This window comes from Haliotis cracherodii, unplaced genomic scaffold, assembly GCF_022045235.1.
Source record: "Haliotis cracherodii isolate W230 unplaced genomic scaffold, xgHalCrac1.p SCAF_17, whole genome shotgun sequence".
Lineage (NCBI taxonomy): Eukaryota > Metazoa > Mollusca > Gastropoda > Lepetellida > Haliotidae > Haliotis > Haliotis cracherodii.
The window spans coordinates 28,937,846-28,957,031 of NW_027266272.1; the positions used below are offsets into that span (position 1 = coordinate 28,937,846).

The 19,186-nt window shown below is 39.2% G+C and overlaps 1 protein-coding gene across 7 annotated transcripts in view; it reads left to right on the top strand.

Moving 5' to 3' along the window:
• The window catches only part of LOC139465040 (SWI/SNF-related matrix-associated actin-dependent regulator of chromatin subfamily D member 1-like), a 48,286-nt gene that overhangs the window by 16,913 nt on the left and 12,187 nt on the right, over positions 1-19,186 (top strand). For 2 of the 7 annotated variants that reach the window (XM_071246727.1, XM_071246728.1), the window contains exons 3-9: positions 1,715-1,753; positions 8,862-8,888; positions 15,598-15,712; positions 16,279-16,321; positions 17,392-17,514; positions 18,132-18,194; positions 18,740-18,799. In XM_071246727.1, the coding sequence (XP_071102828.1) occupies positions 1,715-1,753; positions 8,862-8,888; positions 15,598-15,712; positions 16,279-16,321; positions 17,392-17,514; positions 18,132-18,194; positions 18,740-18,799 (470 nt within the window). Of the gene's footprint in view, positions 1-1,714; positions 1,754-8,861; positions 8,889-12,976; positions 13,394-14,609; positions 14,987-15,597; positions 15,713-16,278; positions 16,322-17,391; positions 17,515-18,131; positions 18,195-18,739; positions 18,800-19,186 lie in introns of those variants that run through there. The other 5 variants (XM_071246729.1, XM_071246730.1, XM_071246732.1 and 2 more) reach the window with 5 other exon arrangements.

Below are 19,186 nucleotides of genomic sequence, written 5' to 3' on the forward strand. Positions count from 1 at the left end.
GTCAATCAGAAAGCAACCTGCTCGAGCTTTACGGCTGTAGTATTAAACCAGCGACTTCCATTCCAGACTCAATTTGAAAAATATGGATTCAGCATTTGAAAACTGAAGAATTCTGGAATGATTATGTCTACTACCGGTAGATGGTCGAGAATGTATGGCAGTACTTCGAAGGGCTGTTGAAAGTCTCTTCCGTTTCAAATGTTTATCCTATGGAAGTGAGAGATAGACAGAGATTTTGACGTAATCAGTGGTACTGGCCATAACTGTCTTTTGGAATACCCCTTTTTAACCCTTTTGAGGTTCCATGATTAGAAAACACATTCAGACTGTCACTTTCCCGATCTGGTAAGCTCTGATTGGTCAGTTGAAATGTCGTTCTGACATGTCTGTAATGGGATGTCTTCAGATCTTTGTTTAGCAGTCGCTAGAACTAAGATCAGATTTTAATGAGATTAGGGTCTACATCAAAATGGAGTGGAATTATCATACACTGGATATTCAAGGAGGACATACGCCTTCAGCATTAATTTTTAACAATAATTTAATTGCTTTGTGATATGTAACTTGTGTATATCTTATGTTATTCTGCACATTTAAAGCCTAGTTTCAAATCTGGGTTCACAGGGGTTTGATTTCAGATGTCTACATTGAACTTGCTGAAGCAGTTATTTTTTTGCTTTTCTTTCAACGACACAACAGTTATTCCACCAGCTTCCACAAAGTGTTGCCATGATACTTGTGTCAACTGTTGTAAGCTGGTTCTTAAGGCAGTCATTTTGGGAAATATTCTCTCACTTGGAACTGAGAATATCTAATGTAGAATTTCATTCCTTGGTTCCTCGAAGAATAGGCATCACTTGTGCTGAAGCGATGAAACCGTCAGTAATTTGATCTGAACAGTCAGAATCATTATTGATTCATGTCAATTGATTTACCATATTCGACGTAATAAGCACCCCGCTCTAATAAGTGCCCATGTCGAAATTTGCTAATATATTGGCTAGTGAACAATCCCAATTAGCTCCCCTTCCGACTCCTATTCGCATATGATATGCACAGCTTCCTTCCCCTAATTACGTATAATACACACTCGTGTGTTATATGCACCCTTTATTATTGGCTATTAAATTCTGGAAAAATATATCTGATGTACATAAACATTTCAGGCTGTCAGCATAAACCACGAAATTTATCTTTCAACTCTGTTTTTTTCCACTAAAATAATATTCTAATAACAGCCCCCTATTTCTAATTTTGAGAGCGCCCTGGGCGCTTATTACGTCGAATATGGTATGGGACAAAATGTTTATGAAATTGGGATATATAGGTTAAAGTTCTTTCATAATGAAATTCTGATAAACAAAATAAGTTTTGATTATCCCTGTTGTAATATCTCTGTAAACTATGACTATATCATCCGTTTTCATATTAGCCTTAAGCATGCTATTTTACTTAAATTTGAGAAGATGTAAATCTGTAGTACGGCTGTGTGATATAATAATTTCCAGATGCTAACTAAAACTGTTATAACCTGTTTAGGATTGATGTGTGAGTTCTGATTATTAACTTGAATGTTGCCAGTGATAACTAGCTCTTGGTATCACTGATGCCAGATGAACATCTGACTTTATATGTATGTTTTAAATTCTCTCTCCTGTTTTTTCCACTTTCTCTGATGGACCTGATCTTACTCTCTCTGTCTCTTCTCTGTCAGCCTCCACATCTTCCTCTACTACAACCACCAAAGGCGCCAGTAAGTTACTGCCCGTGCCTGCCTGCTCAATAGTTACCTCCCTTAGTTCTAGTCTGCAACGCTGTGTGTAAGCGGCCTGCACTGCTGTGACCAAGAGCTCCTTAGTGGAGCCTTTAATGTATCATGATGTATATGCTGTTGCCTTGTACACATCCTCATTGGACGACACACATATATGCTTGTTGAGTTTTAGATTCGATATGTTTGGTTCAATTAAAATGGGATTTTTGAGTGAATTGCTGAAACATGAAAACTTGTCAACATTCAGAACTTGTTCCCTTAGGAGATATATACACTGCTGGCTGGATAATTTTTGAATATCTTCAGTTCTTGACATTTCGATGGCTGCCTCGTGTGCTGTTAGCTTGTGATTGGTTGATCAGCATGGATATTTTGTCAGTTAGTTAAAACTTACATAAACAGTGATTTCATGTTTCATTGAACAATGACAAACGTTTATGAATTTGGACTTTTTATTTTTGAGTTAAGCTTGGGATAGTACAAGAGTGGTAATACTCTTTGACAATTTGTTTTGTATTAAACTTGATCTCCATGTGCACCTTATTGTGTTCATTCATAAACTTATAGTTTATTATGCTTCTGTAATGATATGGTCATTAAAAGTTCCTTTCTCACCAAACAACAATTTCCTATGTCTATTGGATGGTGAGTGGAGACTCCAGACTTTATCTGTCAGAATGGTTATGAAATGTATCTGTACTTGTTGCTGCAAGACTTGAAAAGGTTCAGACGTTTTGTGACTAATGCTGATATATTTTATGGCAAAAGCTCCTCTGGAGAGGTCCTCTATCTGTTCTCACCAAAACAATTTCTTTAACAAATGTCAGTAATGAAAAACCTGAAGAGAACTAACTTTACTGTGTTTATTTTCTTACAGAATTGTAGATATCTTAACTGTTTCATTTGACAAACCGTCATCAAAGCCTCTACGTGGCTGAATTGAATTGTAATGCGAGTCGTGTGTTCATGATCAACTCCCTGTCCAGGTCAACATATTCCAAATGTCCTTATCAGCTCTACATGTTTTAAGACACGAGATTACTTTTGTAATTTATTTATCTCCTTTTGAGTTCAAATCTAAGAAGGAAAACTTTCAGTTACATTTGTCACCATAATATGACAAACATAAGATTTGTTTGTTTGTTGTTTCTTGCTTAACATCACACTCAATAATATTACAGCTATACGATGGCGGTCTGTACATAATCAAGTGTGGACCAGACAATCCAATGATTGACATATGCATCGATGTACACAATTGGGATATGATGACATGTATCAACCAAGTCAGCGAGCCTGACCACCCGATCCCGTTAGTTGCCTCTTACGACAAGCATAGTCGCCCCTTATGACAAGCATTGTTTGCTGAAGACCTATTCTCTACCCTAGACTTAACTGGTCAGACAAACAGAAAGAGTGACAACTGGATAACATGGTTAATGGCATCTAATGGAACTACTAAAGATGTTGATGATGGTATCGTTATCTCAAGTCAAACTCAATCGTTGCTCTCAAACCAGTCATTGGTCTTTCATAAAGGCCACGTTTCTTTGATAGCTTGGTACAAAGACTTTTGTCCCTAAACAGTAGGGTCTGCATCAAAAGAAATTAGCACTAGTCCTATAGTCCTTGCCAAATTTCCCCTATAGTTAAGGTTTCCGAAGGACTAGTTGTCCAAGTTTTTCTGTATGTTATGATTGCAAGGACTATTGGACTATATAGACTAAAGCTGTTTGTTTCTTTCGCTCGGTCTGTGTTTGAAATAAGCATAAGAACATATTTTTGAAACATTTCCTTCTTAACATGCTTAAAGTGATATAATTTCTATTGACAGCTGTGTGAAAAAAAAATAAATAAAAACCTTTTCTTTGAAATGTTTTCGGCCTAGTGCAGTTAGCACTGGTTAGTTAACATGCTTCCAGGATGAAATGACGTTTCTGAATTTTAAGTTTGGGGGTTGTTCACGTTGTATTGACATCATTCTTACCGTCTGCAGACTATGTAATTGTTATCGTGCAAGCAGGATTAGGGAACAAACATCATCTTCTACAGACTTGACATCAACCACAAAAAGGGGCGGTCAGGTTGCCTGGTGGTTAAAGCGTTTGCCGAAGACACGGGTTCGATTCCTGACATGGGTTCAATGTGTGAAGCCCATTTCTGGTGTCCCCTGCCGTGATATTGTTGGAATATTTTGCTAAAAGCGGCGTACAACCATACTCACTCTCTCTACCACAAAAACATTATACATTTCTTCTTAAATTTTACTATTCTTGAACCATGTTAATTTCGAATCCTGACAATTGATAGCCACAATTTCTATGTAATTGACAGTGTACATGTACAAACAATATACCTATAACATACACACGGGTCAAATGGACCTCCACAACTTGCTGTGCAGAACTGCATCCCTTGAGCTCAACAGAAACTTATGAATGTGCCTCTATAAAGAGGTTTAGTCAGTTAGCAGACAGTCACAAAATCAGGTAGACTGCAGTAGGGGATACAATGGTTGCCATGATACACTTTGGTACTGTATCACAATAGTAAGATGTCTTTATCATGTTGATTACATATTTCGACATTCATCCATGCTATGCCAACTTCTTAATAACCACAGGGAATGACAAATGATTTAAGTGCTGACTACTTGATCATGTTGCTATTTCTCGTGAATACCTCTTGTGCAGACCTTAAGAAATCTGGGTAAGAATTGGTCCTCAGGAACCTATGCTTGTCGTAAGAGGTAACTAACTAGATCATGTGGTCAGACTCAGTTAGTTGGTTGATTGCATGTCATTGCATCTTAAATGCATGGATTGATGCTCATGATATCAATCAGTGGTTTGTTTGGTCCAGTCTCGATGGACCGCTTTAACATGGCTGTAATTGCTGAGTGTGGCTTTAACAACAAACGTTCAAACAACTGTGAGGAGATTTTCATCCTTTTTTTATTATTATTTATCTCACAATATCTAAATTCTTAACATTTTGTGACAATGCTTCAGCCCTCACATTGCCCAGCTAGTATTCTATGGACATGGATCCATTCTTCAGTGAGACCAGATGCCTGCCATGATGTAGAGAAGGAATATTAGGATTGATCCCCACCGAGATTCCAGGGCAGAATAGATCTCTGGTCATCCATGCTTGTCCTCCCACAGACCAGGCTTTTGAGGATTGAGTGGGACTCAGTTTATCGTGGGTCATCATTTCCCAATGGCTGTGTTGGTTGCTTGTGCTATCAACCACTAGTTCGCTTGGCTCAGGTTCAAATGAAGGACTGCCGTGATGGAGCTGTAATAATGCTCACTGCAGCCTACAACACCCATCCACTCGCAAACTCCATAATTTGCAGAAATAGTATGATTCTGGTGATTGAAAATATATGAAGTGCCCAACCTGTAACCCCGATATTTCATGTACTTGTAGCCCTTTATTGCTTACTACCTGCCTCTAGCACAACCCCTCCACACAGCAGTCAGCTTCAAGGTAGATGTGTCACGTTTTCTCCTGCAAGTTGTTGTGGTTTACATGTTATTTCATGGTCATATATATATGAGAGATGTAACCTATTCATCGGCTGCTGTATCTATGTTGGCTTCCAGAAACAAGACACTTTTGCATGCCTACACCGTGTACATATGGTATATAAAGCTTTAGATTCAAATAGAATATGGTGATGTTGAGCTGCTTGCTGTCTGTAGTGATATGCATATCATTATCATGCGGCCATCTTGGTTGTGCTTGGCAGCCTATGCTTTGTGGACCTGAGTCGTGTGTGTGTGTGATGTTTGCACCATAGACTATTGTTCCATCATAATACACCCACTCACTTGATGACAAACCTTTAAAAATGAACTGTCTCATATTTATGAACTGACATAGACAACAGCATATTATATATCATAAGTAAATGTGATGGCTTATCATGTTTCCATATTTGATTATTTTAGTCAAACTAACAAAAAAACAGTTGGTCTGGCCGATTATCTATCCAAGTCTACAATTAGTAATGCTTTCTAGCTGTGGTCTACTGCTAACGTGCCTTGGTGGGTAAGTAATGTGTTTCAAGGGAGCACTGTGTGTTGCAGTGCAGTGTTTGTGTGTTGCTGCAGTGCTACCCATGTCAAGACGGACCAACTGACCCACCACTAGCCCCTCTGTTAAGCTGTGTTTGACAGGAACAAATGGTGGATGTGTTAAACCTACCTGGACACAATGTTGACATAGCATTTGAAGTAAATAACTTCATTTAAGACCAAGTTTGCATACTCTGGCTTAGACAGTTGACCTCACTGTAATTGTCCACCCTGAACCCAAGCACTGACCGGCCTGTGGCTTAGCTCCTTGCAAGTACATATGATGTAGCTTCAGAGTAAGAACTGGGGTAAATAATCATATCGACAAGGTAATGTATTATACCTTCCTATCTATGCTCACTGTTACAAATAGAACAATGGATTCTCAGTGCTATTTGTACTTTATCTGAACTGTGAGCATTATCGTTCACTATGTTCTCACAAACACATTAGTGTTGGTATGGCCATTAACAAGGATAAAAAAAACAATTGGAGTTGCAGACAAATGTAGAATTGTAACTGTTGTTTATTTCTATTTGTGGCATTTTGTGGCTGGGTGATTCTGAAAACTGAAACAAAATGAAATGCTAAGCATGCCACATGCTGAGTAAGTTCAGTTCTTATGTGATCAGTAGCTGAACACAGTCACTGTGAACATTTCGGAATGAAGGAGTACTGGTGTTAAATTGGATGCAGATATACCTCACAGATTTTCTGAAGTGTTCTTATTTACTTTAAGGAAGAGAATTTATGGATGTCAGCTTCTTCATTATGAGGAACACAACGTTTTGGAGCACAGGCTTACTCCTTCGTCCGGTGAATAAATGCCATGAGGCAGAAAACATATATATGTACATGTAAAGACAACAAAATTAATAAGATAACAAAAGGTGGAAAGTAACAAGGGAAGCCAACAGATGATTACTGTAAAGTGTTGGCTTCCATTGTCTATTGCTAATCACCTATCAGTGCCAATCATATGTTGGTTTCCCTCGTTAATTTCCACCCATTGTTAGTTTTCACCTTTTGTTAGTTTATTAATTTTGTTGTCCTTACATTTACATATATATGCTCTCTGGCTCATAGCAACCCCTAAAGCCCCCTCTTGGGTTGCACACACCACTTTCGCCCCTTTCGAAAACACATTAAATGGCCTGGCCGGGCCCGTGTGCGAAATACGCATCAGTCGGAAAGCGCACGTTAAATCTCCAAAGTAAGTAAGTAAGCATAGCATTCATTCACCTAATGATTGAGTCAGCATATACTCCGAAAAGTTGTGATCATCATAATAAAGAAGTTGACATCCATAAATTCTCTTCCTTATGTGTATCAATTCTAAATGTCTCTCAAAGACATTATTTACTTTATTTTTATATTAAGAACTTTAAGAAACTTTCACGATTTTGGCCATTTAAAAGTCATGATAGTGTTTGGCAAAGATATTAACCATGTGCTGATTGTTTTCTTTATATTCGGAAGTTGGTTTATGTGTTGTGTAAGTAGAAGTAAAACGAGTGGTGAATGCATGCACGCTATAACTTGTGTGTGGAGGGGTAGGATAGAAGGTCACTCAGTGAGACTTTCATGTGCAGGTGTGGTGTCTTGTATGCTTTTGTCAGGGTCATGGCATTGTTTAAAGAAATATGCATGGCCAAGCATTTTACTGATAGCTGTGTCATTGTATGAGAGAAAAGTGTGTTATCTTTTCAGACCTCATTATCGGTCATGTCGCTGTAACATTTTTGTATGGCATATGCCTGTTGCTACACAGTGATTGTTGACCCAGTTTCTAATAAGCCTGGTCAGAAACCACACAGCAAGATACCCATAAAGACTAGTGTTGTCCATGTAAGTGGTGTATTGGGATGCTGAGGATACCAAAGGTCAGAGAAACCATGGAAGGTTATTAAGATGTTTCCCATCATCCTGCATGGCCTGATGGGCATTGAAATGTTTAAAACATGGTCTGTGAACAATTGTTTTCAGGGCAATTCAAATGTTCTTGTCTTGTCCAGTAAACACTCCATTTTTGATATCAGATCAGGGATGTCAGAATTGTCCCAATGTAATGCTAGAATTGCCAGTTGTTAGCAAGTTCTGCAAATTGTGAAACACAGGGAGATCAGGTGACCCTGCCACATTGACAATAGGAAGAGAAACATTTATTGTGTGGCATCTGTCAACTGTCTGTCTGTCAACTTATGTTCCTGTTGTTCTCATCTGATCTGATTTTTAGTATGGCTGCCATGTCAACCATATTGAAAATGACATTTTTGCATTTGCTCAGTCATTGCATATTTTGGCCCCAGCCATGGTATTTGACTGACACATACCTCATTTAGCTGGTAGTATATTGGTCTTGTGGTATCTCCTCAGAAACCTCTTGGATTACGTTAGTTTATCAAGTTGAAATATAGTGCATATGATCCCAGGAACTGCTCACTGAATTTTGATGATTTTAAACATGAAATTTGCCATGCATTCAGTGCAATGGCCAGTAAACTCAATGTTTAATTGAATAAACCGGCTGTGAGGATGTCTGTTGTTAAGAAACTTCTGAAACGTCTTTCACAAGCCCTTCACCTTTGTATGGCCCTTCTAATCTAATTCAAAATTCCTGAAAAGTTAAGGTGAGCTACAGTGTCTTGCCACAGCCTGTGGCTCTCTTTGTTGTCATGGCCAAAGCATGAGGACAACATGTGATGTAGATATTGTTATAAATACAGAGTATATATTTTACATCAGATTTATAACCTATGGAATAAGACACATTTTCAACACATTTTACTTACAATATCCAACTATATGATAACCATTCATAACATGTTTGATGGATCACAGCCTTGTTAGGTGTGTGGGCTAGGTGTGTTATCATGCTATCACCATTGTGGGACTTGAAGATGCTGTGTGACATATCTCTGTGTATAGGCACACTGTTCAGAAAATCACTGTTGTTGTCTGGGAGATATGGTTGTAACAGACACTGGACATGTGTATTACAGGTAGTAGCAAGGCCAAAGACAACGCCAGTAAGTACGGTGAAATATACCATGCCTGTCATATTTAGTTTGCAGTGCCATGGATGTTGTGGAATGCCCTTCTCACATCAAACCATGCCATTTACAAACACTCACTGTGTGTGTTCATGTCTTTACTGTGCCTGAGTTTCAGAAATACTAAATTTTTTATCAGTCTTTTGTCTATTTCCACAATATATATTTTAGAAATTAGATAAATTGATGTGAACTTCATCCTGTTCAGATACTTTTGCGATATGGCCAACATGTTTTTATTACTTGGACTTGGTGTGATCCTGCAGTTGGTTGGAGATGAGAAAAAATAGATAAACATGACCATGACAACAGTGCTCAAAGCAGCTCTTAACAAAGTAGTAAGAGGGGACCAACGGGATCGGGTGGTCAGGCTCGCTGACTTGGTTTGAAGCATGGCATCGTATCCCAATTGAGTGGATCGATTCTCATGATATCAATCACTGGATTGTCTGGTCAAGACTCGATTATTTTTACAGACCGCCATTATATAGCTGGAATATTGCTGAGTGCGGCGTTAAACAACCAACCGACCAATCTTAAAGTAACTGGTATGTTTTGTTAGATAGACTTGAAAGAGCTATATCTAAGTCATCAAAATGAAAGGATGACAACTTTTTTCTTTTGTTATTGTTGATTTATTCAAACTTCATGCTGGGTACCTGTGGTCCAAGTAGTAAAAACGCTTGTCCGATGAAATAATTTCTTCATACAACTCATAGGACAATGTAAAATATGTGATGTGTGAAATTGTTTTTGGCATGTGTGATTGATGTGTCCCTACTACAAAATGTATGTGTGTTTAATCTCTAAGTTTGTTATTAGACTCCAGTAGCAACCTTTGCAGTGTATGCTGAATATATTTGGGTAGAGTGCATATTAGTCACTTTAGTTGTGCTGCATATAGCATATAATTTGCTGGCCGTACTAGTTGCTCAGCCAGTGGTTGTAATTTATTTGCTAATTTAGTGCAGAGTCAGCTATGCATAGCTAAAGCGGATTAGTTTTTGGGTAAATAGTTGCAGTTTGCCTTCAGATAGCTTCTTTGTATGCTGCTGTTACTGTTACATCAGCTATTAGCAGCAGATGTGTTGGTCTGTGCCAATCTACTGGTGTTGCAGCATGACTCTAGTTGACATGTAGTGTGTTATAGTATGCTTCTGTGTAAGGCATTGTGGTGTGTAATGCCACAGCATCCTGCAGACAGTCCTGGTGCAGGGGTGTGTGTTGAAAATAGGAATATCATGATAATTGTATTCTGAGATTGGAATCAGAGGTTCTGATTTACATTTACAGCGTAGTGTAATACAGCCAGCGGAAGTACATGGCCCATAGAACTGTGTAACATAAACACTTGCACAGAACTGTGTGATATACCATGATATACTCTTGTTTCTAACATGTCTAACACAGTACTATGTGATATATACCATGATATACACTTGCTTCTAACACAGTACTGTGTGATATATACCATGATATATACTTGCTTCTAACACAGTACTGTGTGATCTATGCTTAAGTGATACACAGAACTGTATAATAATAATGCATTTGCTTCTAGAATGACAGACTACACTGATATGAATTACATACTTCTCTAATTTGCATGTGTGAGATATTTTTTGTAAAATAAAAATGCCAATAATTTTCATTATTGAGTGCTGCAAAACAAATTGTTTGTTCCTGTCCTATGCTGAAAATAAATAGTGTAGGACATGAAGCTATTCTTCTAGAAATTCACTATTATGGAAACCAATTCTCTGAAGATGTCAATATGGCTGAGAAAGGATTATGGTAGTGGTGAGAGATCAATTTGGGAAGATCCATCTAAGGAATGTTGAAAAATGTTACATGCCACAAAAGTAGTTGCTCTTTTGGGAGCAAGGACAGGACCAGCAGCACCAGAACCTGTTTTGTTTCCCTGAATCATGTTGACAGGGCTACTCCTGTCCAGCTCCTTGTCTGTTGACCCCATGTAGGGCTGAACAAGTTCTCCAGTTCCTGGTGTACACAGGTCTGCCTGGCACAAACTTGGTTATTAACAACCACGGTAACACAGTTGGACTATTGTCCACTGATTAGGATTTGGTGATTCAGTGTATGGCCTGGCCTGTTAGTGTCACGCTATCGATCACAGGTCTTCCTGGCACAAACTTGGTTATTAACAACCACGGTAACACAGTTGGACTATTGTCCACTGATTAGGATTTGGTGATTCAGTGTATGGCCTGGCCTGTTAGTGTCACGCTATCGATCACAGGTCTTCCTGGCACAAACTTGGTTATTAACAACCACGGTAACACAGTTGGACTATTGTCCACTGATGAGGATTTGGTGATTCAGTGTATGGCCTGGCCTGTTGGTGTCATGCTATCGATCACAGGTCTTCCTGGCACAAACTTGGTTATTAACAACCACGGTAACACAGTTGGACTATTGTCCACTGATGAGGATTTGGTGATTCAGTGTATGGCCTGGCCTGTTGGTGTCATGCTATCGATCACAGGTCTTCCTGGCACAGACTTGGTTATTAACTCTTTCAACACCAGTCAACCAGAAGTGTTTACTGCTGGGACACCGAGTTCCCAGAGACTCTTGTGTGATAGATGAAGCCAACATTTATCAAAGAAAATACCTGCTTGTAAAATATATTTGCTACTACATGTTATACACCATTTGAAAGGTCTGATCCTATGGTTATAAATGTGAAATATGTTTTCACATTATTTAAAATAATGCATTTACAACTTAATTAAATTCTTTGTAAATATAAAAATGTACGCTAACACGTTGTTAACATCCAGATCAAGGACCAAGGAAGTGAAAACTTGACGATTTTTGGCAAATATATGATTTCATAATATCCACGTACCTATTTCTGTTTTATTTTCATTGTTTACGTAATTGGAAAATCATTTTAAAAAGAATTATAAATAGTTTCTGTCATCACCCATTTCCCGATAACAGCGACTGTCTGCTCAGTAAAATGAAGAAATACCCCCGTTTTCGAGGTTTCGTATGAACATGATGAATAACATGTTCGTCGAAGAATGGCATATAACACATCGCTGGAAAGCTTATTCCTTCATCTACAAGCTCGTAGCATCGACTGGTTTTTTTTCGTAGTTATAACAAGCGATTTCATTGGATTAAAATTGGTTTCTAATGACGCTTTCTTGCTAAAATCTGCTAGAAGTATCGTGATTGGTCAATTTTGAGCATGTGACCTAAGGCAGCCAATCAAATTACAGCTGTGATACCAAGCTCGTGTTCGATAAATTACAGAAGATTGCGAAAGAATTTTGTTAAATCGAGTTATTCTGAACGTTTTGAGCAGGAAATCACGATATATATTAAAAATATGGAACTTCGTGAATGTATCGTGCTAGGTTACGAGCTGTGACAAAGATTTTTCATGCATATATTTTTGCATTAATCATCGTGTCCGAGCCGAGAATTCAAGGCGACGAAAGCCAAGATGTCATTTGAATTACATTACACGCGATCGCACGAAAAGATGGAAATAATAACTTAGATGTAAGTTTGATTACGTTTAGATATATTTTTGTTGATTTTATTCATTACTTTGTATAATATATTTAAAGATTCTTTTAAAACGTCTTTATTTTCCTCTTTAACGTGTTCGATGTGGACCCGTTGTCGAAATGTGTGTCCGAGAATTTGATTTTCAATAACATCGCGAGAAATAGTGAATAAATTTTTAATTTAACGATAAAAAATGTTCAAAATTGAAATGGAATATGTATTTCAGACATTGTGAAATGTGATAGATTTAATAAATGAATGACATTACAGGTAGGTCCATAAAAATATATACTATTTTGACGTGACTACGGCTTGGCCGGATAACCGGCCTGCGGTGTCTGGGGACTCGATGCTTCTTGGCCGGATAACCGGCCTACGGTGTTGAAAGAGTTAACAACCACTGTTACACAGTTGGACTATTGTCCACTAATGAAGATTTGGTGATTCAGTGTATGACCTGGCCTGTTGGTGTCATGCCATCGATCACAGGTCTTCCTGGCACAGACTTGGTTATTAACAACCACTGTTACAGTTCGAAAATTGCTGATTGTGGCACAACGTTTTCTGACCTTTTGACCATTGTTCTGAAGGAACAGACTTTCCCTGTGTTTGTGTTTCTATTGGGTGTTGTGATCTAGACACGAGAGACAGGTGTCAAGGAATCACTCTTGAACTACTCCTGCTGTGTCATCCAGCAGATGGACACCGGTAAAGGATGACACAGTAGCTGGTGTTTAATGTCAGGCCCAGGTTTGCAGAAGCTGAGTAAACAGTTGGCAAATGGCAGAGATCTTGTGTTTGATTGTTTATCCAAATGAATGTAGCCAGCCCACTCCCAAATGTCACACTCTGACACACTGCTGGCCAGCCATGCTGGGAGATGCATGTTTCAGGCCACAGACTCTATAGCTCTATGTCTTAGTGCTGCATTTCAAGTAAGTGGTTTGCTTCTCTTTGATTGGTTGACCATGTTTACAGTTGGTAACATTGTTGGTCAGAGTTTGGAACATGTGGTGTTATTCAATCTGAGATACTGGCACGTTCATGCCGAAAGAAGGGTGTCTAGCATGTAGCAGATAGAGTAGCACTGGGTTACAAAAGTATTTATTGGATCAAGTTGAGTTGATGCACATCAGTTCATAGGGGTGTAATATTAGCATTGCTTGATGCCCATGTAATATTCATCACTGATGACCCTTGCATTTAGTTGTTTCATGCCAAAATAGTTTCAAAGAAAATGGATAAAGGATTCCATTAATTTTGTGATGGATGTGCTTCAGTCAGAAATTCCATTGTTTCATGAATGAAGTGTTTTAGGTCATTTCCATGATATAAGCATACAGTGTTGATGCAACTGGGTGATTTTTAGGTCCCAAGGACATCTTGTTTGTAAGGTGATTATTGAGGTTTGTGTGTTTCCAGGTGGTAAACTGGATGATTGTGGAATTGATAGTTGCTCATGTTGTCAACCACTGGTTTATCTAGCTCAGACTATTATTTAAAGGTTGTTTTCGTACTGCTGATATAAAACAACTTTCACCTACCTCTCCTGGTCACTGGAAGCTGTTTCATGGTTCTTCTTCTCTTTTTTCTTTGTACAACTGAGCACCTTCTTGGTACAGTGAAGCAATATGATGAGAGTGTGTGTGTGTGATTGTGTGTTAATGATCCAATGTGATCTCCCCAACACAAGGCCAACAGAGAGTGTGTAGATGATCCAATGTGATCCCCCAACACAAGGCCAGCAGAGAGTGTGTAGATGATCCAATGTGATCTCCACAACACAAGGCCAGCAGAGAGTGTGTAGATGATCCAATGTGATCTCCCCAACACAAGGCCAGCAGAGAGTGTGTAGATGATCCAATGTGATCCCCCAACACAAGGACAGCAGAGAGTGTGTAGATGATCCAATGTGATCTCCACAACACAAGGCCAGCAGAGAGTGTGTAGATGATCCAATGTGATCTCCCCAACACAAGGCCAGCAGAGTGTGTGTAGATGATCCAATGTGATCTCCCCAACACAATGCCAGCAGAGTGTAGATGATCCAATGTGATCTCCCCAACACAAGTCCAGCAGAGAGTGTGTAGATGATCCAATGTGATCCCGCAACACAAGGCCAGCAGAGTGTGTAGATGATCCAATGTGATCTCCCCAACACAAGGCCAGCAGAGAGTGTGTAGATGATCCAATGTGATCTCCCCAACACAAGGCCAGCAGAGAGTGTTTAGATGATCCAATGTGATCTCCCCAACACAAGGCCAGCAGAGAGTGTGTAGATGATCCAATGTGATCCCGCAACACAAGGCCAGCAGAGAGTGTGTAGATGACTGAGAGCCCTGTCACATGGCTATCCGCTCATCCCTGCAGGACTCTGCTGTTGTAACCTTTAGAGGCTCTGTGTTTCATTGATTTTCTGGGTGTATATACATAAGTTAACACCTGCATTATTCCTAGAATGACAGTTGGTTGTTGATGGCATCGTACATGTCTGTACCAGGTCACTGTGACCTCCCTTCAACTGCCTGGTAAGCCTGGAGCACAGATTCGGTTGGTGTTTAAATCATGTTTTCTGGCCTCGGTTCACATTTATTTTCTTATACCATGTATACATTGTCTCTTTCAAAATTTAGTATTGCAGATCATTAGAATGTTTGGGACATGGTGAGTGATTGAAATGCCTTGCATTATCAATGCCCTTCAGGGTATTGCTTGTATACTGTTGTAGGTAATCCCTGTGTGCTTGTTGGTTAAAGTACATCATGATGTATGATTAGAATGTCAGGGTGATCTGGAGGTATGTCAGTTATTGACGGATACTGTTTAATGTTTACAATGTTTCTGTTGTAGCAGGGTTCTGCTGATGTAAATATCTTACAGATAGGTTTGTGTTTCTCATGTTTCTCATTGCAGAATTCCTGGGGCAATCTGTGACTTCAGCCACAAGTCTGAAGCCTTGTCTGATTTCTTTTGTTTTAATAAACTTTGCTGATAAAAGTGCATTTATTAATACTTAAACAACTGGAAATATCAAGTGACTTAATGGTGCAGCTGGGGACAAATTATTGTGACGTGTTGTTTCATCTGTTGATACTGGTGATACATTCTGTGTTTCTAACACGTTGAGATATGTATGTAGGTATGCCCCGACCAGGAATGTCGCCCATGTCCCACGGCCCTCCCCCAGGGATGTCCACCATGGATAGGAAGAGGCCTGCCCCGCCCGACCCTAGGACAGCGCATCAGTTGAAGGCGTAAGACTGCATTGTGGGATTGGTCAAACTAATACAGTGTTTTTAGCTAACATTTTATGAGTGAATGAGTTTGGTTTTATGCAGCTTTTAGCAATATTCCAGCAATATCACGGCAGGGGACACCAGAAATGGGCTTCACACATTGTACCCATGTCTGGAATCGAACCCGGGTCTTCAGCATGATGAGCGAACGCTTTAACCACTAGGCTACCCGACTGCCCCTAACATTTTATGAGAATGTTTCCAGTACTCCACGCTTGTTGTAAGAGACGATGATGATTGGGTTGTCTCAGTATGTCAAGCTGATAGCTTGTCATCATGCCCTGACGATCAGCTATGCTCATGTTATCAATCACTGGGTTGTCCAACCCAGATTTCATTATTTACAGACCAATGGGATATAGCAGAAATTTTGTTGAGTGCAGCATAAAACATTGACATTCATGGAAACATGAAACAGTTTAGAAATTAGATTGAATGTAAGCATTATATTCTGGAAGATAATTGTGTCACTGTTATTCTGTAGCCACTTTGATAAATGTTATCCCTTTGCATTCACATTCCAGTAAGAAGAAAAAGAAGATAGCTGATAAGATTTTACCCCAGCGGGTGAGTATAGTTTAGATAGATGAAGTCAGCATGGTCATTAAATAGGGTGTTCCCCTTAATGATCCCCTTTTCTTTGTGACCATTGTCTTTGAAAGACTTAATAATCATGCTGATTAAACCATGTAACCAAAAGGCAACACTATTCTTTGTGATGTATGCAGTTAAAGCCTGATAGTTCGGACCCTGTTGAAAATCCGTTTTACAGACAATTACTGTCAGGAGCATCTCGAGATATAAAGTGACAGTACGCAGTAACGATTCGTTAATCGAGACATTTGTCTTTCCTACCAATTTCCTTGTGAACGATGACATCTTGGTTTATGGGGTTTCATGTTTGTATATTGATTTGTCTGGAACAAGTTGAGCCGAAGACTTTCAGTAGGTTAAAATGGCGAATTCAGGGATTAGTGAAACTTGGTTTTAATCTGCATATATGCATGCTTTATATACCCAGGCCATAATTTTCACAATAATATTTGAACCAAGTCAACGAGACACAATACAATCACATTGTCAGATATCATTTTTCAATATAATATCCGTAGGGAAAAGGGAGCCACCTTTGTAATGTTTTGTTCTGAAGTACACCCCACTACTTAGACATCATATAGTGATAGCATGGTGACGTGGTAGATGTCATGGTATTGGTATGTGATAGAGCAGCACCAACGGTCGTGCTGTGTTACTGTTACTAAGTTTACAATACACTCTCTAAGAATTTGTTTTATCAAATTTTCAGCTTTACAAATTGATTTCCACACCTGTAAATAATGTATGAACTGCAGCACATTATTTAGCAATGTTAGTGAAGTAAAATGAGTTTATGACTAGTTGAAATTGCCAAACTGACAGATTTGCGAAGGAAGTACTCCTGAATAAATAGTTTCTCATGTTGTAATGTGGTGAACAGAAATATCAACATGATCAAGGTACTAATATGGACTCTGTGACTGGCAGACCAATCGGAATTCTAAAATGTCATGGTAGAATGACGTATAGTGGATGAATCTGAATGTAGCACTCTACTGTTATGTCTGCCATGAACTATCTTCCTTGTCTGTTGCGTGTAGGTACGGGACTTGGTGCCGGAGTCACAGGCGTACATGGACCTGCTGGCTTTTGAACGGAAGCTGGACGCCACCATTATGAGGAAGAGGTTGGACATCCAGGAAGCTCTCAAGCGCCCAATGAAAGTAAGCATGTGGATCTTTCTGTTGAATCAACCAACCATCAGCAGCTGAGGCCATAATCAATAATTAGATTTTCATCCCTGCCCACGTCACCACCAAACACCCTGCCTCATGTAGTATTATTGTCCTCTAAGAAGAAATTTGCTGCATGCTTTGCCCTGTCATGTTGCCGGATGAAATATGCCATATGCAGGTCCTACCACACATGTGAATCTTGTGAAGGCTTCAATCATCAGTTAGCTGACACATGAAATAGGCTGTTGGATTGGCTTGAAGTTATTTACACCACCAGGTCTGTGGCATCCATCTTTGAGGGAAGAACCTTGTGGAAATGCCTTTTTGGTCAATGGTGGCCAACTCGGGAGGCAGATTAGGATTTGGTCAAAGGGGCTGTATGCACTTGCCACAAGTCACAAAGTGAACAATAGTTGGGGAAGGTTTGTGGTTGTAGACTGGCACGAGTTGACACATATGGTGTCTGAAGAATAAGGTAGGGATGGGGTGTTGTTTGTGCTACCCTTTGAAAGATCTGGATCCACCAATGAACACTGTGATGCTGTTTGTTGTGCTGATAATGAGAGAGCCTCACCTTGTTACACTGCCCTGTGTTTATGTTCCAGCAAAAGCGAAAGTTGAGGATCTTCATCTCCAACACATTCTATCCCCCCAAGCCTGAAGGAGAGGTGAGTGAAGGCTGATACATGTGTATCAAAGACAACCCCTGTTCACTTAAATCCGGAGTCTAAAAGTTGATGTATCCTACTGTTTTAAAGCTGTGATGTGTTTGAACAATGAACAATGCATATTAATTTGAAACACTATGATTGTGTAATCTTGAAACTCAGGTCATATAGGGTGTTCTATTTTAACAACATGGTTCACAGATCTGCCAAACACTTGTTACATTTAATATGATACCTGTTCTGTAATAAATAAACCCTTCAAAATTTGGCTAACATTGCCGACAGAGCAAGGGGAAGTAACGCTTTGTCCTGGCATTCCTAGAAACATTTCCTTCATTTCACATTTTACAATATCTGTTATCTCAATTTTTCACCAATTTGAAGGTGACTGTTTATTAAAAAAATGTTGTTTAGATAGACAAGTTTAATTATTGCAACCACTGACCCTTTGTTTCTTTTGATGAACATGTGTAAACGAGTAATTAAAACCGAGACCAAGATTTGTTATGAGAGTTTCTGTCATCTTGGGATGCTGTGTGTTGCAGGATGGAGAGGAGTCGGTGCCAAGCTGGGAGCTGAGGGTGGAGGGGAGACTGCTGGAGGATGTGAGTACACCCTAGAGTACACTACTGAGTACATAACAGTACACTACAGAGTACACTGTAGACACAACTCAAACCACTCCAAGACAAGTTGTTTTCTAAGGAACAAGCAACAGGGATTTATTGCTAGTGCTTGATGCATGTCATTGTATTTTGATTGGGTAAATCAATGCTCATGATGTCAATCACAAGATTGTCTTGTCCAGACAGATTATTTACAGATAGCCGTCATATAGCTTGAATATTGCTGATTGCAGTGTTAAACAACTCACAAACAATCTTTAACAGGAATTAATATAAAAGGGTTGTTAAGTCTTGTCAGCTTGCGTGTATGAATTGGAATGTCTAGTGCAGACACATTATTTTACAGACCGCCGTCATATAGCTGGA